We start from the raw sequence: 21,029 nt of genomic DNA, 5'->3' as shown, positions 1-21,029 counted from the left end.
GGGGGGGGGCACTTTGGATACACTGCTTGACTCTCTATACATGGACAAGCAGTAGTTGACATAGTATAAGGAAATAAGTTAAAAAGGAAAATACACTTAACTTACCAGGATTTAGACTTTCTGGTTGACTCTTTTATCTGTGAGGGAATTTTAGCTACTTTTTGTAAGAAGTTTAAAGTGTAGAAGTTGCCAATCTTCAGATCTTTACAACGTGATACATATATGGTTACTCTGATAAAAGAGCAGGTCACCGTGTTAAAATTTAACAGACGAAAAGCTGTTTGTGTTCTTAAAATCACATTTTATTGCTCAAACCTTTCGCCCGTTAACAGAAATCAGTCTGTGGGCTAAAGCACTACAGCAGGTGTCCTGTCCAGTGCCGGCCCAAGCTTTTATGGGGCCCTAAGCAGATTTTGATTGGGGGGGGGGGGCACTTTGGACTCTTCCCTTACCCCTAAAATACACTAGTCGCAGAACCTAACAGATGCACTGCAGCTCCGCCAATTTACACTTCTTGCTGCTTCCTCACAGCTGGAGTCACAAGACGAGGCTTTCTCGCGGTACGTCTGGGGGAACAGAAAAACACTGCAAACAGAGCAGTGTTCCTACCCACCGAAGACACAGGAGCACGCTGCATGGGCCTGCAAGGATTCTTCCTGTGATGTACTTAGGTGACATACGATGTGGCGTTAACCGGATGTTTTATTTCCCTACTTTCAAAATAGATGCGTTTCAGCGGCGACGCCAGATGAGATACGCAACGCAACCGTTCCACAACCTGTGTATTTTGGGAGTTATTGATACTAACAGGGCCGGTCCTGTGCATTTTGCTGCCCTGGGCAAGATTGGGATATGGTGCCCCTTTATCGTAAACATATACTGTCAGCCCCCGAACAACACACGACAAGAGTCTGTGACACTGTGATTGATAATCTGACCTGTATATATATATATATATACATATATATATATATACATGTTTAGATGTATTTAACATGTTAAAATGTTGAGATTTTTTGGGTATTTTCCAAATGTTATTGGAAAAGTAGCTGCTTATCTCGTTTCTGATAACCTGTTCCTGTGGGACTGAGTGGGCTACAGTTTTTAAAATACAACTGCCTTCAATTAAAGCAAAAATAGCCCTTTAGCCACAAGCTATAGGAGCCATAAGGCCGTAAGGATAATTAAAAAAAATAAATAAATAAAATAAAATTAATTTTTTTAAAAACATCCGTAAATGATTTCAATTACAATGTTACAAGTATCATATGCATAAACCAGGACATCAGACAAAATGACTAAAGACCACAGGAATAATCTGCATTTGCACGTTATAAGGATTTAATCTGGAGGAAAGCAGCTGTACACGCTCTATAAAACACACTTATCACACTTATCACCCACACACACACACACACGTTTGATAAGCTGTTCTTGTGAGGACACTACACTGAAATCCGTTCATGTGAACACAAGTCGGTTCAAAGCTTTGTCTCAAACCGAAACCACATCTTAATCCTAATTTTAACCAGTTTTTCTGAAATTAGGTTCTTCCTCATTGGGACCAGGTTTTGGTCTCCAAGTACACACGCACACACACACACACACACACACACCCACACACACATACTCATACCCAAACCGTTTACGTGAAACTGAAAGTATATGGGTTTTTATTTCCTCCTCCACTTTCCTGAACTTTACGAGCATGCTACACCTTCTTTAGATTCTTATCAAAGCCACTGAAACTGAAAAAAACCGACAACAAAATAGTTATCCTTGTATATTTTAAACCTTTTTTTAAGAATCAGGGCGTCTGGCGACAGGAGTCAGTGCTGAGATCTGGACAAAATAGCTCATCATTTACAGCTCAGTTCAAATCATAATCAAACCAAATATACAGCAAACAAAACAGTCAATCATCAAAGGAGAGAAGCAGCACAATATGATATCATAACCTAATAAAAAGAGTGTGTGTCCGTGAGTTCTTTTCCCCAGCAGGGGGCAGTGTAAATCTTTCCTACTTTCATATTCCTGCCCAGTTAACTTTTATTTGAATAACCACAAAAAGAGCAGTTAAATGGGATGTAATAATAATAATAGTAATACTACTAATAATAATGATAATGGTAATGATAATAATAATGAAACTAATGTGAGACCCTGTGCATGTTCACCCTCTTCATCCTGTTCCCTTTAATACACCCGTTGTCATCATTGCCTGTGCAAAATAAATGAGTCACAGAGTAAACATGCGCCCCTGTCGTGATAATCAGTGGCAAAGTTTTTTATTTAATGCATTAAAGGGGGAAAAAAAGCCTCTCGCACTCAGAAATCTCAGCATGTTGTTCTTTATTGAGTAATTATTTCCGTTATTCCCCTCACTGCTCCGTCTGCATCTAACCGGAAAACTGTGTGAGCGACGTGTGACTCACTGCAACACACACACACACACACACACGCACAGAAATACTGATTCTAGCTCTGACAAATGAAACACGAGCCATGAGTTTGACCCTAAACACTGAGTCAGACAGGTGTTTGTTCAGCTTTTGTTGTGTTTTTCATAACGAGGCGTTCAGTGCCACAAACTTGAGCCTAAAAAGAAAAAAATCACTGTAGAATGAACAGCTTTCTGAATAAATCTCATAAAATAAAAAAGTAATATAAAGCTGCCAGTATTTTCCCAGTTTATCACAAATGGCACATGACGGTTATTTTACGTGACATTGGCAGCAAATTCTGCCTGGATGTAGAAGCTTTTTAACCGAAATTATATTTTTTATGCTAAAATATGATAATTATTATTATCCATAGTAAAGCACATTATTATTTCTTAATTTAAATGTCAAATTGTAGTTATTTACTTGCATTCCTAAACAGAAACATTAGCTTTAGTGGTTGAATGTTATGCTGGATTCATTTCTGACTCCACAGAGAATAAAAAGGTGAATTCAGTTTATTATTTGCCAAATAAATAACAATACAAATGTTAGCTTTAAACACATTTTTGAAATATTTATGTTTTCCCATTTTTTATGACAGCTGGTCCAATAAATAATATTTGTTGATCACTGTATACATGTACATGAATGTGGGATTATAGGTTAATGAGTGCATGAATGTCTGTGTAGCTGCATTTTAATACCTCTTACAAGTTGGCACTTTGTGTGTTAATAGCATCGTGTTTTTGATCCTAAATGTTTCTATGAGCTGCTGAATTAACTTCAATAAACCACATAAACACACATTCGAGTGAATCAAACATGTACGTCTGACTAAAAACTAAAGTTTGCTTTCAAATTCGGGAGCACGTATGACAGATCTAATGTCAGCAGTTATTAACCCTTGCCCTTTTTTTCGTCTTGTTGTGTGTTGAGTCAAAGTTATGATTAATTTTTATATCACATTTTTAGTCGTGATATGGAGAAGCAATAACTGTGCAGAAGTCACAAAATAGACCGTTTTTCTTTTCTTTTTGTTCATAAAAACGAGCAAAGTGAACATTGAACTGTGATGTATTTCCAAATTTTGCATATTCAATCGGATTTTAATCGTTTTCAGTTCTTTTTGCTCAGGTGTTTTTATATAGTTGGTGAAAATTATTTTTTTTTTCATCAGATTGTCTAGGTTGTGCTGAAAAAAAGGATATAATACACTCTATAATGCACATTCCTATAGCCTCTGTTTTTACTGTATGTTTAAACATAGTAACTGTGTTCTAAGGGTTAACAGATGTAGCAACAACAACAACAACACACCTCCACATGCATTTATTCCATTTTCTCCCAGTTTATTGTTGTTGTACCAGTCCAGCAGTCAAACATACGTGTTTTCGAGACATCGGAGCACAATGTAGCAACAGCTTAGCCAGCTTCTCAAATAAATAGACTTATCTGTTGTTTTTTAAATATGACAGATCGTATTACAGCAGAGGAGTATAAACCTGAAAACTGTTCTGCGCTGAGAAAAAGGCTTTGTACAAGATCGCCGTCGTCTCTCTCTCCACAGTTCAGCTGATTGTCGAGTTGATGCTGATGTTGTTGTTATATATATATCTATATATACAGAATATAGATATATATATATGTATATATATATATATATATATATATATATATATATATATAAAGAAATGAGTGTCAGGTTTGTGTAACAGCTTCTGATGAAACATCCAGATGTTCCCACAGGTCCACGGTCGTCACCTCGTACTGTTCGAGGTGCATTTACGACCTTTACGTCCAAGTAGTTTTCTGTCACCATTGTTTTCATTTCCTTTTTCGAGTGTGTGTGTGTGTGTGTGTGTGTGTGTGTGTGTGCTATCACGTGAAAGAAACCAGGCAGCATTACATTAACATTACAGGCAGGAGGGGGAAAAAAAAACAAAAACAAACCCATGTGACATTTCAGGAAATAAATACACGTATTGCTTCATTTTGAAAAAAAAAAAAAAAAAAGGAGAAAAAATATTTACACATTAATGTACATATAAGAAATTCAGAACTTCAATCTCTCAGTCATAAAAATATATAATAAAAAATCTACAGTAAAAAGAATGAACTACAATAACAGAGGAAAATAACAAAAAGACTGTTGGCGGTGAAGGAATATACAGTACAATCACTGCTTTACATGTCTTGTATACACAGTAGAAAGCACAAACGCGTGAGTGTGTGCGTGTTTGTTCGTGTGTGTGTGTGTCGGAGAATCTAAGACTGACTGAAATTCCTGTTTGGCAAAGACAAAGAGAATATCGAGTTGAGTTACAGAGGTGAGTTCATGTGGAAGTTAAGTGAAGACTTAACTCAGTGTTTGTGCCTCAGGACAAACTGGAAAAAAAAATCTCAGGAGCATGTGTGTGTGTCTGTGTGTGTGTGTGTGTCTGTGTGCGAAGACGCTAGTGGCAGCCACAGGCTCTGACCACCATGTTGCGATATTTCTTGAGGATGACGTTGGAGCTGTCGTCAAAGTAGAGCACAGAGATGGCGTGGAGCTGCGTGGGAGCGCAACATGGTTTAGGGACCGTCTCCGGACTAATGAAATGAACCTGGGACAGACAGAGAGAGAGAGAGAGAGAGAGGTGAAATCAGATGTTGAAATTCATCACGTGCACCATGAATGAAACAGTTAGTACGTTTTCTAACGTGACATTAGAAAAAGTCCGACTAACAGTCGTAGATAATGTAGTTAATGCTCCACAGATACTGACGCACAGAGGCGCACAGACACGACAGGCATACGAGACAAAAAGGTTTCCGGACCTCCAGGCACACAGTGGCCCCCCTTTACACCTGGCATTAAAAAGAGTGAGTCAGACCACTTGTAAGTACAGGTGTAAATGCACCCGAGGACGGATTGTTATACGATCTGCAAAACCACCAGCATTACATTAATGTACAGAACTTCAGACTCTCAGTTATAAAATTATATAATATAAAGATTTTGGAAAAAACATTTCGACAACAGAAGAAATAGCCATAGACGTAGAAGTAGTCTCCTCTGCCGCTTATCAAAGACAAGGGCCCCCGAGAGTCTAGGTCCGCCTCTGCTGATGCTCGGGCTTTGACCCGGAAAGACTGGTCTCAAACCACAGGTCTCAAACTCTCTCAAAACTTTTGATATTTATAGTTTCATTTTGCATCATAAATATGTTTGTTTTACTGTGAACTATGTATCGTTCTGTATCAAAGTAAACACTTTGAAATGATGTGATCACAAATGTCGTTAGTGCTCATGATATTAAATAAAACAACTGTTCATCAGTTGTTTTCCCCCCCCAGTTGGACTTTGACCCCCTCCCCCTGACCTCAATGAAATGAGAACGACACGTAACCAGAAGTGAGTGAGTGTCGCACAGGGTGATGAATCACTGATGAAAGTGTTATTTATTATCTATCGTTTCCGACGGTAAATGATAAGATTTGTGATTCGTTTGATTTGGACCTTTGTTGTGGTTTGTTGAATGTTATGTGGTTGTTTTTTTATGAACTTTGGCTTTGCTTTGGTTCTGGTTTGCTCTGGTTTTTGATTTTCCATGTGTCATGAGCGTTTTTTTCTTCTTTAGACTGTGGTGAATTCAAGGTAACTGACGACTTAGTTCTGTTTCTCTTATTTATTTTAGTTTAGTTTGTCTGTTTTGTGTTCATCTGTTCACTTAGGTTTTGCTCCCTGTTCCTTGTGTGTATTTAGTTTCTTCTGTTCTTTTATCTTATTAACCTCCCTCTGCTTTTCATTGTTGTTCTTTGCTTAGTAGTTTCTTTTTTTATTATTATTTGTTTTTATTAAAGTCTTGTCTGGTTTGAAAACTGCATTTGGGTTCTGTTTCGCCGACCGTGGCAACAGAATTCGGAGAAAAACTAAGTGTGTCCCTGTAACAGCAGCAGTATTTAATACAGAATTCAGGGGTGTCGACGCGAAAACATGTGTATGTGAATCCGCCAACATTTTTTTTTTTATTGAATCTGTGTTTTATTCACACAGAAATGACGTTTGAAAACAGGTCCCAGAGTGGGAAAAATCTCAAAACACCACCCTTGCGTGTTGACAACCAAAACGCTGTCATCATCATCGTCCTCTTCTTTTGTTTGGAGATCGTTTGATCTGTTTGTTTATGATAACTTTTATTTTCTTTCTTCATTCTGTGGTTGTGGTGTATTTCAGTAGCAGCGTCACAGTGCCACATACAGGCCTGGCATATGTACTGCAACGCTTAAAATCATTTTAGGGAGTTTCCTGACATTTCCTGAAACGATGCCTTGTTTTTACGGAAAACTGAATTCCAAACGACAAAGAAAAAACAATCCATTTCCGTGTGGATTTAAATTTGTGATAATTGACCGTGGTGGTGGGTGTGGTGGGCCGTCAGCTGCAGCAGGAAGTGTGGGGGGGGAGGGGGCGGGGTATGAAGATGGCTCATGAAAGCAGCTGCAAGTCGACCGTCACAGCTGGTGCTGGTTTGTAATCACGCTCTCCCTTTGAGTTGCAGTTTAATATGGGACCTCGCGAGACACCGACTGCTGCACACGTGAGACAAAGACGCTTGGAAGTGGGACACGTGAGTCACAGAGGACGAGGACAAAGCACTGTTCCATTTAGTGTGTTTATGTGTGTGCGGCCAATACCTTTTCCGCATTGTGCTGCGTGAACAAGACCTGCTATTGAGAACCCGACGCATCTAAAGAATCCACTTTTTCCTTCCTCCCCACCTCTAGCTGCAGCATCTACTCTGACAGTTGATGAGATGATTAGACTCGTAACATGACTGCTGGGTTTTTGTTTCCCGGTTACTCACCAGGGTTTGCACAATGGCGTGGTTTGTGGCGTTCATGTAGGAGTTCAGTGGAAAGGCGCACTCTCCCTCACAATAGTACGCCGCGTATCCCTCTGGAGCAATGATCCAGTCCTGATAATGAAGAGGGAGACAGAGACATTTTTAGAAAAGACAGAGAAGAAAGAATTGTTGCCACTGGAAAGTAAAGCCTTGTTTCCACCGAGTGCAGTTTAGTTTGTTTCAGTGCATTTTGGAATGGTACAACCTGATCTGGATTGTGTTTGGGCCTCATACGTACATTACGTCGCTATTTCACAGCTGGGTAAGTAGTGTGACGTCATACCAGTGCAGAACTTGTCAAAAAGTTTCTTCTTCCATGAAGAAGAAGAAAAACATGACACAGTAAACCAAAGAGACATCCAGCAAGACAGAAGACGAGCTTTGTTTGAGAGAAGACTGAAGGATGCACCAAAAACAACCATCGATTTTTCCTTCTGTCATATGCAAGTGATGATTTTCTGTCAGTGGCCTGCAGTGTGTCTACTTATGCATGGTACCGGATCAATCGTTTCACAACAGAAACCTATCAGTATCACTTGGTGGAAACAGGGCTTTAATTAAGTATATACGGGCTGGGTCATTCATCATGATGCTGGGATAACATGGACCGGACCTGGATCTCAGGCTTGTGTAACCTGGTTCTACCTGCGTGAGGAACACTTTTCCTACCTGCCACCCCAAGTCTCTGAAACTGACGTAGAGCTCGTGCTTCTTGCACGCCTGTTTCTGTTCAGTGCTGCTGTTTTCTGAGGAAAAGGGACAGACAGGGGAGGGGGAAAAAAGAGAGAGACAGAGAGAGATTCAGTACAGTCCTGTCCAATGATTTCATTCAGCTGCAAAGATTAAATATATACCACAGTCGGGCCCAAATTAAGCAGAGACAAAGAACAGATCCAAACACAGCCAGTGTCCCCACATACAACATTAACATTTAGACAATGACTGAGGGAAATCACCTCCAGATACAGCAGCAGTTTGGTAATTGCTTCAAATGAATGGGCCACCCTGCTTAGAAGTCACTCTGCTGGGCTTTGAGTTCCCACTGGCTGAAACAGATGTGCACAAAGAGTAGGCTGGCCACATTTTTTCATAACTCAAGCCTTTTATTTATCCTCTCTCCTTTCTCCACACTCATTTCGGCTTATTACACCATCCATGTGTTCAAGAAGAATAGTCTGTTTTCTATCTAATATTATCTCTCCCTCTCCCTCTTCCTCTTCTTCTGGTGACCTCTGGGACTCTGTGGTACATTAGTTTTCCGAGTGTGGTTCTCATTGGAAGTGATCAAGAGTGGCTGGTTCTCATCATCCAGTTAAAGACCACTGGTATCCAACGTTCCAAGCAGGCCCATTTGGCCCATGTGTTGTGGCCCCGCTTGCCCCACAGCACATCACAGATGTGCTCCGCCATAAAAGCCTGCGCTGCCTCACCTCCACGCAGGGAACTTGGCCCCAACCGTGCCGTAATGCTCGTGTAAATAAACAAAGACAGTGGAGGGATATTTGAAGCTGAGGCATTACAGTGTAAAATTTCAGTGCTTCATATAAACAGAGCCCTCGCGCACCTCCAGAACGAAGGCCCCGGACTCACACACGCAAGTTCTGCCGTGCAAGAATCCCATCACTTCCAATAGCAACAATAGCAACTATACTTGTGTTGGTCTTGGACGTGCTGTATGCACGTGAACTCATACGAGTGTTTGCTTTCGAATAGAGTACACGCTGTACGTGTTGGCCCATGTACAGCAATAAATGTACACTGTGACATATTTCAGTGTGGTTGAACTTAGGAATGAAAGTTCACCTTTGGCCCTAATAATGGTGAATAAACATAATGTTTCAACAGAGAAGGTTAAGTTGTTTTAACTTGTGATCAACCTACTATATCTTGTCAATTTGCCATTTTAAGTTAGCGATTGTTTTTAAAGAAGATTCTTATTCTTAATACTTCAAAGTGCTAGTTTGCCAGTGAATGTCACTTTATTTTTATTGTTTCTTGTGTGGATTACACTTCAGTAACATTACAGTTTGAAGGGATGGGGTACGCGCCAACACCATCTTTGGCTTCCCCATACCTTCCATTCCTTTTTTTTTTTTAGCTTTAAAACTTAGTGAGACACAATTCATAATCGGCGCTTCCGCACCAGATCAGTTTGGTCCACTTTAAACGAACCAGAGTTGGTTTCCTCGGATAGTCCGCTTCGTTTGGGCAGGTGTGAGAGCTTATGCTTGAACTCTGGTCCGCCTGAAACTGTGTCTCTCTGTGATGTCGTCCAGGTGGTTTGGTCCGCTTCCACAGCAGTGTGAAAGCAAACCAAACTAAATGAAGGTGTACTGAGTCCTCTGGACTATGCTGGAGTGAAAGCGCCCTTAGTCAGTTCAACTTCCCGAGCTGCACACAGGAAGTGATTTGTTTTATGTCAAGACAGACAGAGGCAACAACATTACGCTAGTAAAGCTTGACTGAAAACACAAAGAAGTGAATTCTACTCTTCAAAAACCCGACGCTTCAGCAGTGTGACGGGATACATGCTTATCCTTGTCTCCGCCCGCCCCTGTGCTGATAGTACTGCCAGATAGAGCCTGAAGCAAGTAACAATGTAACGTTGCTTCTCTTCATGACAATCACTGGATTTCAGCTTTAATTGGGGATTTTTATTCATATTTTTTTTGCACATGAACCAACTAGTGTCTGTCGTCTGTGACCCATTTCCATGAATCCGTCACAAAGCCAATAAAAGCCGTAGTGAATCCATGGCTGCATTATATATGCACACACTTTGAGTGTTTACCTGCGACACTGGCCACTCTGAGTGCCTCTTGGCTCTTTGCCCCTTTGGAGCGGTTGGGGTTACGCTGTTTGTTCCCGGTGGACGTCGAGCGGATGCTTCGCAGGTGCACCTCGGTCGCTTTGAAGAAGGCCACCATGAAAGGCTGTTTATTCTGGGGCCCACTGCGACCGATCAGCCCCGCCACACGGGGGTTTATACTCTCTCCTGTAGGGGGCGACACAGAGAACAATGCAAGATAATGAATGAAAGATATTTAAGATGTATTGACGAATGTGGAGACATTCACTTTGCATGTGTGTGGTCCTTCTTCTCTTAAAATGCCATGCCTTTAAAGCCACATTCAGTTTTACAAATTAGATTTCCCTCTGTGAATTCCTTTCCCTTTTTCTCATCCCTTTCTCCGCCTCAGAAATGCCAAAAGCAAACGCACACTGAACATCAAAGTCTCTCCCGTTTGAGAGACATGTGTGGGTGTGTTTGTGCGCTGTCTTTTTCTCTCTCTTACTCTCACAGAAGAATGTCTCTCTGATGACCGTTTTGGTGGTAAAACAAGGCTTCTGGTCGCTGCTGCCTGTCTGTACACGCTCACCCTTTCGTACACACACACACGTGAGCGCGAGTTCACTCCTCCCACAATGTGAAAGCAACATGTAACATCCTGTCATCCTGTGACAAGATAAACTCTCAAACACGCTCTTGTTTGTTGATAAAGTTTTCCGGTGACTAACATCTGCACCTTGTGACGATGACAAACTCCCGCTGAGATGTTATCGTTGCAATGAGTCGACGTGTTTTCTGCATGGCTGCTGATGATGCTGAGGGTTTGACAGAATGATGGATGATTACAGGAGCAGGGGTTGGACTTATCTTCTCATGTGATTCTCTGGTGTTTTTCAGGGGAAAGTCACACAGTGGATGCTAATGCACGTTGTATCATAACACACACATTTTCTTGCATGAAAGTGGGGAGTACCTGGGAGTTTTTAAGTTTGGTGAAGCTGCTAAAAGCTTGGCTGAATGGAGGCTACATTTGCACATGTTGTAATTCTTAGAGAAAAACGATATTATCCACATTAATATTGATACCCCGTAAGTCTTGCTTTCATTAAATTTGTTTTGGCCACCGGGGCGCATGATTTATTGATCAACTTAACTTGTTGTGTAACCAAAACAAACTTTCTCTTGGTAATTAAGCCCAGTGGTGGAAATGACAGATGGCAGAATAGCCAAATTTTAAATGAAAAAATGTGGATGAGGAAATGAAAGCAGGTGAAGGAGGAGAGTGATAAAAAAAACATTAGATTGGCACTCAGTGGAGAGAGCTCTGGGGATTGAGTGGCTTCAAACTTGACAGGCACTTTGTTTTCTTTCGACGAAGTTACTAAGCAACGCGGCCAGCCTGTGTATTAATACTGGCAGATGTTTAACTCAAGGTCATTTGTTCAAATTGGGATTTTTACGGTTCTTTCCTGTTGCTGGACAGCAGCCAGGCTGCTGGCTCTTTCATTTTCAACTTTTACCCCCAAGCAGGAAGGTGCATGTGAGTTGAAGGCACAACATTAATGTTTATTGTTCACAACATTGAACATTGAATATTGAAATACCTGTGTCTTTATCTCACAACTGATGCGTCTTTATGACAGTGAATAAATAAAATTATACCACCTGGAAACAATAGTGCATTAAATAAACAAAAAAAATGATTTTTCCTCACATAATATACTCCAGACACTGGTATAGTGAAATTAGATTAAGATGGAGCGAGAGATAAAGTGATTCTAATTATTATTTTTTTTTTTCCAAGCACAAACAGTATTTTATATGATTTTATCACCAGGGGAATCTGGCGTACCACTAATGTGCCCAAGGCACAAACATGTGTCTTGTGCCTCTTTTCAGTGAATCACTACTTCTCTACTATCACTACACTACTATTTCTGTTCTTTTTTCTCCTCGTAAGGGCAGAACAGAGGACGCACAAACGGGTGAGAGACACTGTTGGACCACTGTAGGACACCATATGTACATACTCGCATACATAAAAATGGACGTCGTCTTCCAGTTGACGGAAGTCGGCTGGGAAAAGCAGTGATGCACCAGCGGCGACTTCGCAGGTTGCAAAAAGGACTTCATTTGAATGGAAATGTATGATTAAAACGAAACTATTGATTTATAATTGATTTAAAAACATTTTCCTGAGGAGTTAATGGTCTCGATCGCTAAATTCAGATCTTCTTCAATAGAACATGATGTCAATTTTGTAAATTATGTTCCCATTTAGGGTCATATTGGACATCGTGGTTGTTTGTCTCTATATGTGACCCCACCTTTCGCCCTATGTCAGCTGAGACTGGCACAGCACCCCCTGCAAGACCACAGCCTGCACTTTCTCTACTAGGTGAGCAAACCTCCAACCTGTTTTTCTTCTTTTTTTTTGGTCTATTTTCAAAATCTACTGTATGTCTGTATGTCTGTCTACCATTAAAATGGCCATCTGTAAGTTTTTACACGCCGAGGAGTAGACTGATCTGAATGACACTCACCATTTGTGGTCTCCAGGGCCAGCTGTAGCCCCAGGTTCCTGCCAGGGTTCAGGACCCAGTGGTTGCTGGTGGCTGTCACATCAAACACCAACCAGCCCTCCTCTGCTGCCCAGATCACCCGCGAGTCCAGGAGGAACAGATCTGACTCTCTGGAGAGGACAAAAAAAAAGACGAAACAAAAAGAAGGTACACATTTAAAGTCATTAGTCAGTGAGGATCATACGCTCAATTACAAAAGACAGGTTGAAACCATGTGATGGAGTGTAAAGCTAAGTGACCGGAGCGCGAAGCGAAGTGGGCGGGAAGAGAGCGAGGGAATCGGCAGAGTGAGACGGAGTGAATCAAAGGGAGAGCGCGATGGGAGGGAGGTGTGTGGGGGGGAGAGAGAGAGGGCTCCAGATGGTGAGGCCCAAGGGAACACTTCATTTTCTTAATTGACAATAATGGCTTTATAAACGACCAGTCCTTTCATACACTATACACAGTCCATCACTGGCTGGAATTTTGAGGGAGAGCCAGAAAGCCAAAGAGCAAGAGAGAAAGTGAGAGACAAAAACACAGCTGTGAAAAAGGGGGAAAAAAAAGTGTGTGAAAAGTAGTGAGTGAATCAGTGCATATCGAAGTCACCACTATTGTTCAACGGTGAACTCTGGGTTTTTCTGCTCACTCGCCATCGGAGGCCAAAAATATTTCTTGTTCTTTGGTGAATCCCGACCTGTTTTGTGGCCGGGCAGATTGTGTGTCACCAAGCTCTGGTTCCTTCACGTACACAGGCCCATCGCTGGCAAAGGAATAAATGACTGTGTTGTTCCCTCTGGACAACAGAAACCTTCACGAGGGGTCCGAGAGAGTGTGGGCCATTTCAGAGTTATATCTTCAGGATGGCCCGGATTAGCAGCATGGAGACGAAGATATTGATAACTGCGTAGATTTTTAATTGATTAGATATCTAGACGTACACTATGTGGACAAAAATTTGACCACACCTGCTAATTCAGGTGTTTCAATCAGCCTTTGGTCCAGGCCTCTTATGTCCAGTGAAGGACAATGTTGAGGGTTCAGCATACCAAGACATTTTGGACAACAGTTTGAGGAAGGCCCTTTTCTATTCCAACATGACTGTGTCCCAGTGCACAAAGCAGGGGCTATAAAGACATGGTTTGATGGGTTTGGAAGTACTTGACTGGCCCGCACAAATCTCTGACCTCAACCCTAACTGAGAACCTTTGGGATGAACTGGAACAGAGACTGTGAGCCAGGCCTTCTCGTCCAACATCAGTGTCTGATCTCATTAATGCTCCACAGAATGAATGGACACAAATTCCCATAGAAACACTTCAAATTCTTGAGGAAAGTCCAGAGTGGAAGCTGTTCTAGCTGCAAAAGGGGGACCAACTCCATATTAACGTATCTTTATACGTATGTAAACCATGGTGTAATGGTCAGGCGTCCGAATATTTCTATCTATGTAGTGTAGCTTTTGCTTAAATATTATTTTTGACATGGCAGGGTAGAGAAAGCACAAGTGTAGGGTACTTATAAAGTAAATTAATAGTAGAGCTTACTTTGCTTCCAGGGTTGTGATGTTGTGAATGTCGGTATTTCTTACTATAATGTCTGTACCAATCTCATAACTACTAGCTACTAACTAACGATTAACTACTCGGTCGACTGACTAATCTTTTCCAAAAGGATAAAACGTTATTGCTACTGTCAGAGACTCACCTATCAGAGTGTTCCTCCAGCACCTGGTAGACGCTGACGCGGAACGTCTCGTTGTCGTAACTTTCGTGAATGAAGTCTTTATATATACGAAACTCCGCAGCGGTGACCGCTTCTCCCTCCGGGATCCGCGAAAGGTCGAATCTGAACTCTTTGTGATGCCGACGCACCGGGAGGAACTCCTTGTCGTGCTCCACTGTGGAAAAATACAAAATGAAACAGATATACATTAATGTCAGTGGGTAGAAAACTTTGTGTCAATCCAACCGGCAGACATGAAAGGTTTGCAGGAACGCTGTGACTTATATGACACTCTGTCTCCCAGGAGAACAACACATGTTTGAAAATGAGACAAAGTGTATCTTCTTTTTTTTGTTTTCTATTCTCGTCAGCAAGGATCCTGACATCATCGGTCAGATTATCAGATTAAGCATATCAAGCGTTACACATGCTGGCTCATGACGGAAACTTTCATGAGCACTAGGGGCGATGCATCTGGTGCACACTAAACCCTGATAGAGAGATGCAGGTGAGCTCTGACAGCTTTACGAGACCCTTTCTTCTCCTTGTCTTCCTCTCGTAGCCCCAGAACGTCATCTGGTTCTCATGAGTTGGGGCTTCATCGTGTTTGGTGTAACCCCCCACCCCTCCTCCCTCTCCTCATCCACGCACGCACCAGCTTTTCAACCCCCCACTGTACCCCAAAGACGTGCCCCACCTGACCCTGCTCCTCTCATGTCCCAGCAGGACATCCCAGGGGTCACTGCCTTGTCTCTCATCATCTCCGAGGTCTCCTTTCCGCCTCTATCTTCATCAACTGTCAGACAGACCCCCCACACGTACACATATCACTGCACATACAAACGTAATAACATTGCAAAGGTCATGAAACATTATATCATCTATCAATGTTATCAATTTTCTATTGACTGACAAAGCAGCCAATCAAAAGACATCACCCGGAAACAATGAGAAACTACAGCCACAGTCAATGCTCGTTCAGAAACTGATTTGTTAATTGTGTTGTTTCAAACGATCAATTCTTCAGCCCCGAGTCAAAGCTGGGCAAGTCTTGTGTCCGCCGTCCATCGCTACTCAACAATTCTTTATCAGAGTTGACTGCCTCCGTGGCTCTGAGCCCCGAGTTTGGCAGGAAAGCGAGTCCCGTCATCATCGCGCTCACACATCAGCGGACAAATACGTGCACACACGCACAAGTGCATTACAATTCCAGCAAATTTCTGATGACAGCGCACAGCTGTCGGGGATGATGCAAATGTTGTACCTCGCTCACCGCAAGAATGCCGTGTTGTTTTTTTCCATGCACACTTTCTCATCCCCTGTTTACCCTCTTCCTTTGCATAGTTCCCCCCCCCCCTCACTTTCTTCTTGGCTACATCCTCTTTTGTTGATGTCTCTATTAAACCCAGTTGCTGCTGCAGGACATAACACAAAGGCAGCACTGTGAAATGATTGGACAGAGCAGGAGTAAAAGAAAGGATCTAATTACTCGCCAATGAGGCACAGCTCTGCACTCTGTTGGCCATTAGATGGCCGAGCTTTAGGCTCCGATTGTCCTCTATCTGCATCGGACGCACACTGGACTGCTTTGGGAAGCTGTTCAACTCTTCCTGAACACAATGGAGGTCAGTGGTTTCACTGCAGACTTAAATCAGACCCGCTTCACTTCTTCCTGCCACCTCCACTTCTCAAACACCCACAAGGTCTTTCATGAAGTCCCGACTCTCAAATCCAACAACAACATACAGCAACTATACCTCAAAGTGTTTCCTAACAACACATTAGGCCAGAATTCTACTTCTTTCAGCAGCCACAGATGTTCTCCTGACATGAATGACATCTTCCGGCCATGTATATAAAGACACATGTAAGCAGCCCTACAGTTTGCCAACTTAACACGCTGACTGCATATGTTCCATACAGCATAACTCTTTCCAGAAAACAGTCCAAAGGAGAAGACAGTATAAGCACGGACGCCTTCTTGAGGTCATGCAAGGAAATCCACACATGTACAACCTATGTTTCAAAGAGCACAAGAACATACAGATGAGCCAAACTCATGTTGAAACTTTAAATATACAATATATATACTAATAATTTGGAACTGTGGTCATGTACATAAGCAACACTTTGCAGACTCTTTAAAACAAGTGGTACTTGAAGCCTGAAGACTACACCTGCAGCTACTACACGACTATCTTAACAATCCATGAGGCCGGAATCATACTTTCAATGTCTGTGCTGTAACTGTTGTCATCCACTCATGTCTATGGCAGTTACTGCAGACCTTATGTGGACATACACAGGGAATTCTCTTCAATTCGTCCAAATAGAGACAACTCATGGTGCTTTTCCATACAGTTCTAGCACTATACTTGCCTCTATTGGGCTCTACTCTACTCAGTTTGGTATCAGGCATGTCGTTTTCCTCCCGAAACTAAACCTGCGGTGACGTTGTTTATGCAACACAAACTAGTGATGAGTTGTATTCAGTGTAACTGAATCATTAGAATTAGTTCAGTACTTCCTGCATGACCGTGCAGACACAGTCACTGAACAGGTTGTGATTCAGCTCACGATCGGCGGCTTTCAGCAGTGCTGTCGCTAAATACACCGGACTGCTCTGAGATTTTAGAAATGTATTTGCTAAATGTTGTATGATGATATGCATGAACGCATGTTTTAAGGATTTTTAACTGATCTACAGTTCAGCATTGTTTGGTTCGATTCTTGCGTCGGATGTCGTGTCCAGGACTCGCTTGGAATCTCGCCAGAGCAGGTACTAAAAAAAGTACCAGGTACCACGTGCCATAAGAAGACACTTTTCCATTAGGACACTTGCTTGAGGTTATGTGAGAAAGTCCTCTGGTACCTCATCACTCAAAGAAAGCTTTGTACATGAAAGCGGAAATGCGTGATGAATCTCTGCAGACACAGAATGCAAAAAGTTTCTTATTCTTCTTCTGTTGCAAAGGAAGCTGCAGCCAATCCCAGCTGCCATTAGGCTTAAAATTATGCTAATCTGGACGTCTTTGGACAGTGCAAACTTTGACAGTGACAGACTGCAGAACATTAATGCTGTGAGTGCTAACCACGTCACCACTGTTTCTGCTTGTGACCCATCCTCACAACTACTGCCCTTAATTCTGTTAATTGTTTTTTTTTCTCTCTCCCTCTCTCTCTCTGATTCCTCCGTTAAAAAGATTCATAATAGCCTAAATGGTGACACATGGTTTAAAGGAAAAAAAGGACCACATGTTTTATCCTGGAATCCCTTGATTGATCCTGACCTTGAGGGTGTTTGGACAGACCGCTCTTGCTTTCAAAGGCAGTCACTGAATACTATCATGATGTACTGCAAAACAGAAGCATAATAGCACACAGCTTACTGTAAGGAAGTGTGCTAGGATTCAAATCTGTTATCCTTCCAGGAAACAATGACTTAATGTTCTCCGGATTCCTTCTTACCTCTGCACTCCAGGCTGTGATTAGTCTCCAGCCATATATCTAGGGAGTTCTTCCTCCTCCTGCAGCACTGTGCAGGTGTGCTGCCTCTCCAGGGAGGAAGCCACACCTGTCCTCTCGCCTCCAGAGCCGCCTCCCGCACCCTTTACTGTAAAAAAGCTCTTTATCTTTGCCATGAGCAGCTGTATGCTTACTGTTTCTATCACTCCACTTTTCCGTTTCCACTCTGAATTTCGTTTAAACAGCAGCCTCCCTCCCTCTCCCTCTCTCTCTCTCTCTCTCTCTCTTTCTCTCTCTCTCTGTTTCTTTCACTTTCTGTCTCTCGTAGGTCGTTACAGGAAGGTGGCAGTCATTAGATGAACAGTTAAAGCCAAGAGGGAGCATTTATGATTTCCTCCAGGAGGAAGTGAGTAGTCGTCGCCCCACCTGTGTCGCACAAATACGCTCACCACAAACATGGCAAAACACACCCTTTCATACCAGATGAGCCCTTCATTTAAAGTAGCCAGCGTCCAAACACACACACACACACACACACACACAACAGACACACACAGCTATCACAAAGTATTGCCTGTGAAGTGTACAGTCTTGTGCGTCACACACAATCATTATGGGTTTCTGTAATCCATAATTAGAGATGCAACAGCACACACACATGCACAGAAACAAACACACACACACATTTACACACACACAGACAGTGAGCTGCTTTTATCATTCAGCCTGTTTTACTTTTTACACAAACTGCTGATGATGCACAGTTACCCCACATCATTTGACTTGCACAGGCCACACACGTGCACAGCAGCACACATCACAGATATCGTGTGTGTGTGTGTGTGGGGGGGGGGGGGGGGGGTGACTTCTTCATTCTTCAAAATCCTCGCACCTGGTAACCAGAGGGTTAGCGCTGCGTTAGCATCTCTCAAGATTTATGTTTCCTCGCGGCCCAGGGTAAATGGTTCCCTTAATGTGTTTGCCTCTGTGGACAGTCGTGCCCGCTTAAATCTTACTCCAAAAATAGATTGATTAGAGGTTCACTGCACTGCTGACATGCAGAAACAAAAACAAAAAAAGGTCTTTAAGAGTTTGTTTGACCAACATTTACTCCACAGCATTTTTGGAGTATTGAAGCAAAACTCTGAAGAAAGTTATACTTTCTTGGTACATTGATGTGCCGAATCCTCTTTGACAACTTTTCAGATCCCTTTCAGCAACTAATGTGGGAACGTTTGGACAAAGCGAAAACTGCTTTTCCACAGATCGGAGTCACCAGTACTGTCCAACAAGCTCATTCTGCATTTGTCCCTGTGCAGGCTACTTTCCATTGAAAGCAGTTGTTTTCCAGCAGCCTCACAACCGTCAACTGTGTCCTTTTACACTGGCTTATACTGAGGTTTTGGCCGAGCCTACAAAAATACAGAATATTTCCAACCTTATCATTTTTTCACTTTTCTTAAACTTCCATCCATACTACTCCATTTTCATTTGAAAACAGTATTTTCCAGCTAATGTCCAGCTCCGTATCAGTGTGTGTGTGTGTCCATACTAACACACAGTAGGTTTATTCTCTCTCCTGCACTTGTTTGCTTAGATTCAGAAAGTGCTACTACGAATTTTAACGACTGATAAGAGCCAATCAGGAAGTGAATGCTGGTACCTCCGCCTTTGTTTTCAAAGGTCTCCATTTCTGTCCATCCAGACTCAAACAAAGCCCCTGAGCTTTCATTTGAAAACTGAGCCAATGTCACTTTCTCACTGCTCTGTTTATTGGCCTTAAAATGTTGGGATAAATGTGGAAGCAGAATATATGCACCTTTGAATGGAAACAGATTAATGTGAATGTAGCCCTGAGTTGTATGTCCCTCTTTTCCCTTTTTTCTTCTCTTTTCCCTCTCCTCTCCGATCCTCTACCCTCCCCCCCTCCCCTCTCTCATCCCGGGCCTGTGGACCTTAAGACACTTCTCTGACACCTCGGGCTCCGGAGCAGCAGCAGACAGATCTGACGGCTCGAATTAGCCCAAGTGTCTGTTCCGCACCCTCACACTTCTTAGTCCTGCCTCGCACGCTTCCGCTTCTCTGTGGGGGTGATGAATGTGGGGGGGTGGAGGGGGTGTTTCACCCCTGGCACTGCTCTTGCTTCCCTAAAGTGATGGCTTAAGCTTCGCCCCACCTTCAGTTCCTTTGAGTGAACTGTGGGAACCACTATCTGCCTCCCTGTAGAGGCCATTAACTCTAACAACACACCTGATACCCAAAGAGTAAAGTGGTAAATAGAACTCAAAGATTTTGGGGACATAATCTGACTGCAATTTTTCTGCCAGATTATGTGATTATGATTTGATTTGTCATATAAACTTTTAAGACATGCTTCTCTTACAGCTTTAAAACATGTTTGAGCATTACCACATAATATACCATCTAAATATTAACGTCTCTATATTCTAATGTGAGGATGTAACTTTAATATATGGATTACTTCCAACGTGTATGTTTTACATAAGAACATTTGAGGCTCTTTCATTATACATTATAATATAAACGTTGGGTCAGACATACTGCAAAGGATACATTTTAAATTGAAGCCTTTGTGATCTTCTAATTGCATTGTTTTTGCATTATTTCATAATGGATTGTGGAAGTCCATTAAAAGTAATGTAATACTAAAAAAAAAAAAAGTAATATTAAGTTGATTGATTACACGATAAGGATCCAACGTTAGCTCCTACTCAAAAAGTACAGGTGTGGAAATGAGTAGGAAAAAGTTTCCAGAAGCTAAACGGAGAGAAGGGAAAGGAAAACGAAAAGCACGGAAGGGGTAGATCGCTCAAGATGTTTATTCTATAAAGAGTAAGCAAGGTTTTAATCTCTTGGGTCCTGGGTGAGTACCCACAGTAGGACGATTATGACGTTAGGAAACATCCTGCCCACTGGTGACTCCTGATGACATCATGCCTGTGTGATATATTTATCTTGCTGTAGGGCCCGACAGCGCCGGCTCCTCGGGAGAGGGTCAGTGGCATTTCATGCAATAACTTACAGTTAACGATCATTAACTCGCCGCAGTGAGTCCGCACGTGCACCCCCACGCCTTTGAGCCTGTGTGTGTGTGTGTGTGTGTGCTGCAGGCAGAGGCGATAATAGCACGAAGAAG

The 21,029-nt window shown here is 42.3% G+C and overlaps 1 protein-coding gene across 1 annotated transcript in view; it reads right to left on the bottom strand.

Moving 5' to 3' along the window:
- Window positions 1-4,276: 4,276 nt before the first annotated feature.
- Window positions 4,277-21,029, bottom strand: part of bmp7b (bone morphogenetic protein 7b) — a 30,708-nt gene continuing 13,955 nt past the window's right edge. The window contains exons 2-7 of the mRNA XM_058644008.1: window positions 14,390-14,582; window positions 12,665-12,813; window positions 10,122-10,325; window positions 8,000-8,076; window positions 7,292-7,402; window positions 4,277-5,047 (exon numbers count right to left, since the gene is read on the bottom strand). Of these exons, the coding sequence (XP_058499991.1) occupies window positions 4,898-5,047; window positions 7,292-7,402; window positions 8,000-8,076; window positions 10,122-10,325; window positions 12,665-12,813; window positions 14,390-14,582 (884 nt within the window). The 3' untranslated portion in view covers window positions 4,277-4,897. The remainder of the gene's footprint in view (window positions 5,048-7,291; window positions 7,403-7,999; window positions 8,077-10,121; window positions 10,326-12,664; window positions 12,814-14,389; window positions 14,583-21,029) is intronic.

This window comes from Solea solea, chromosome 11, assembly GCF_958295425.1.
Source record: "Solea solea chromosome 11, fSolSol10.1, whole genome shotgun sequence".
Classification (NCBI taxonomy): domain Eukaryota; kingdom Metazoa; phylum Chordata; class Actinopteri; order Pleuronectiformes; family Soleidae; genus Solea; species Solea solea.
Note: the sequence above shows the minus strand (reverse complement) of the source record. Positions and strands in the feature narration are given on the sequence as shown.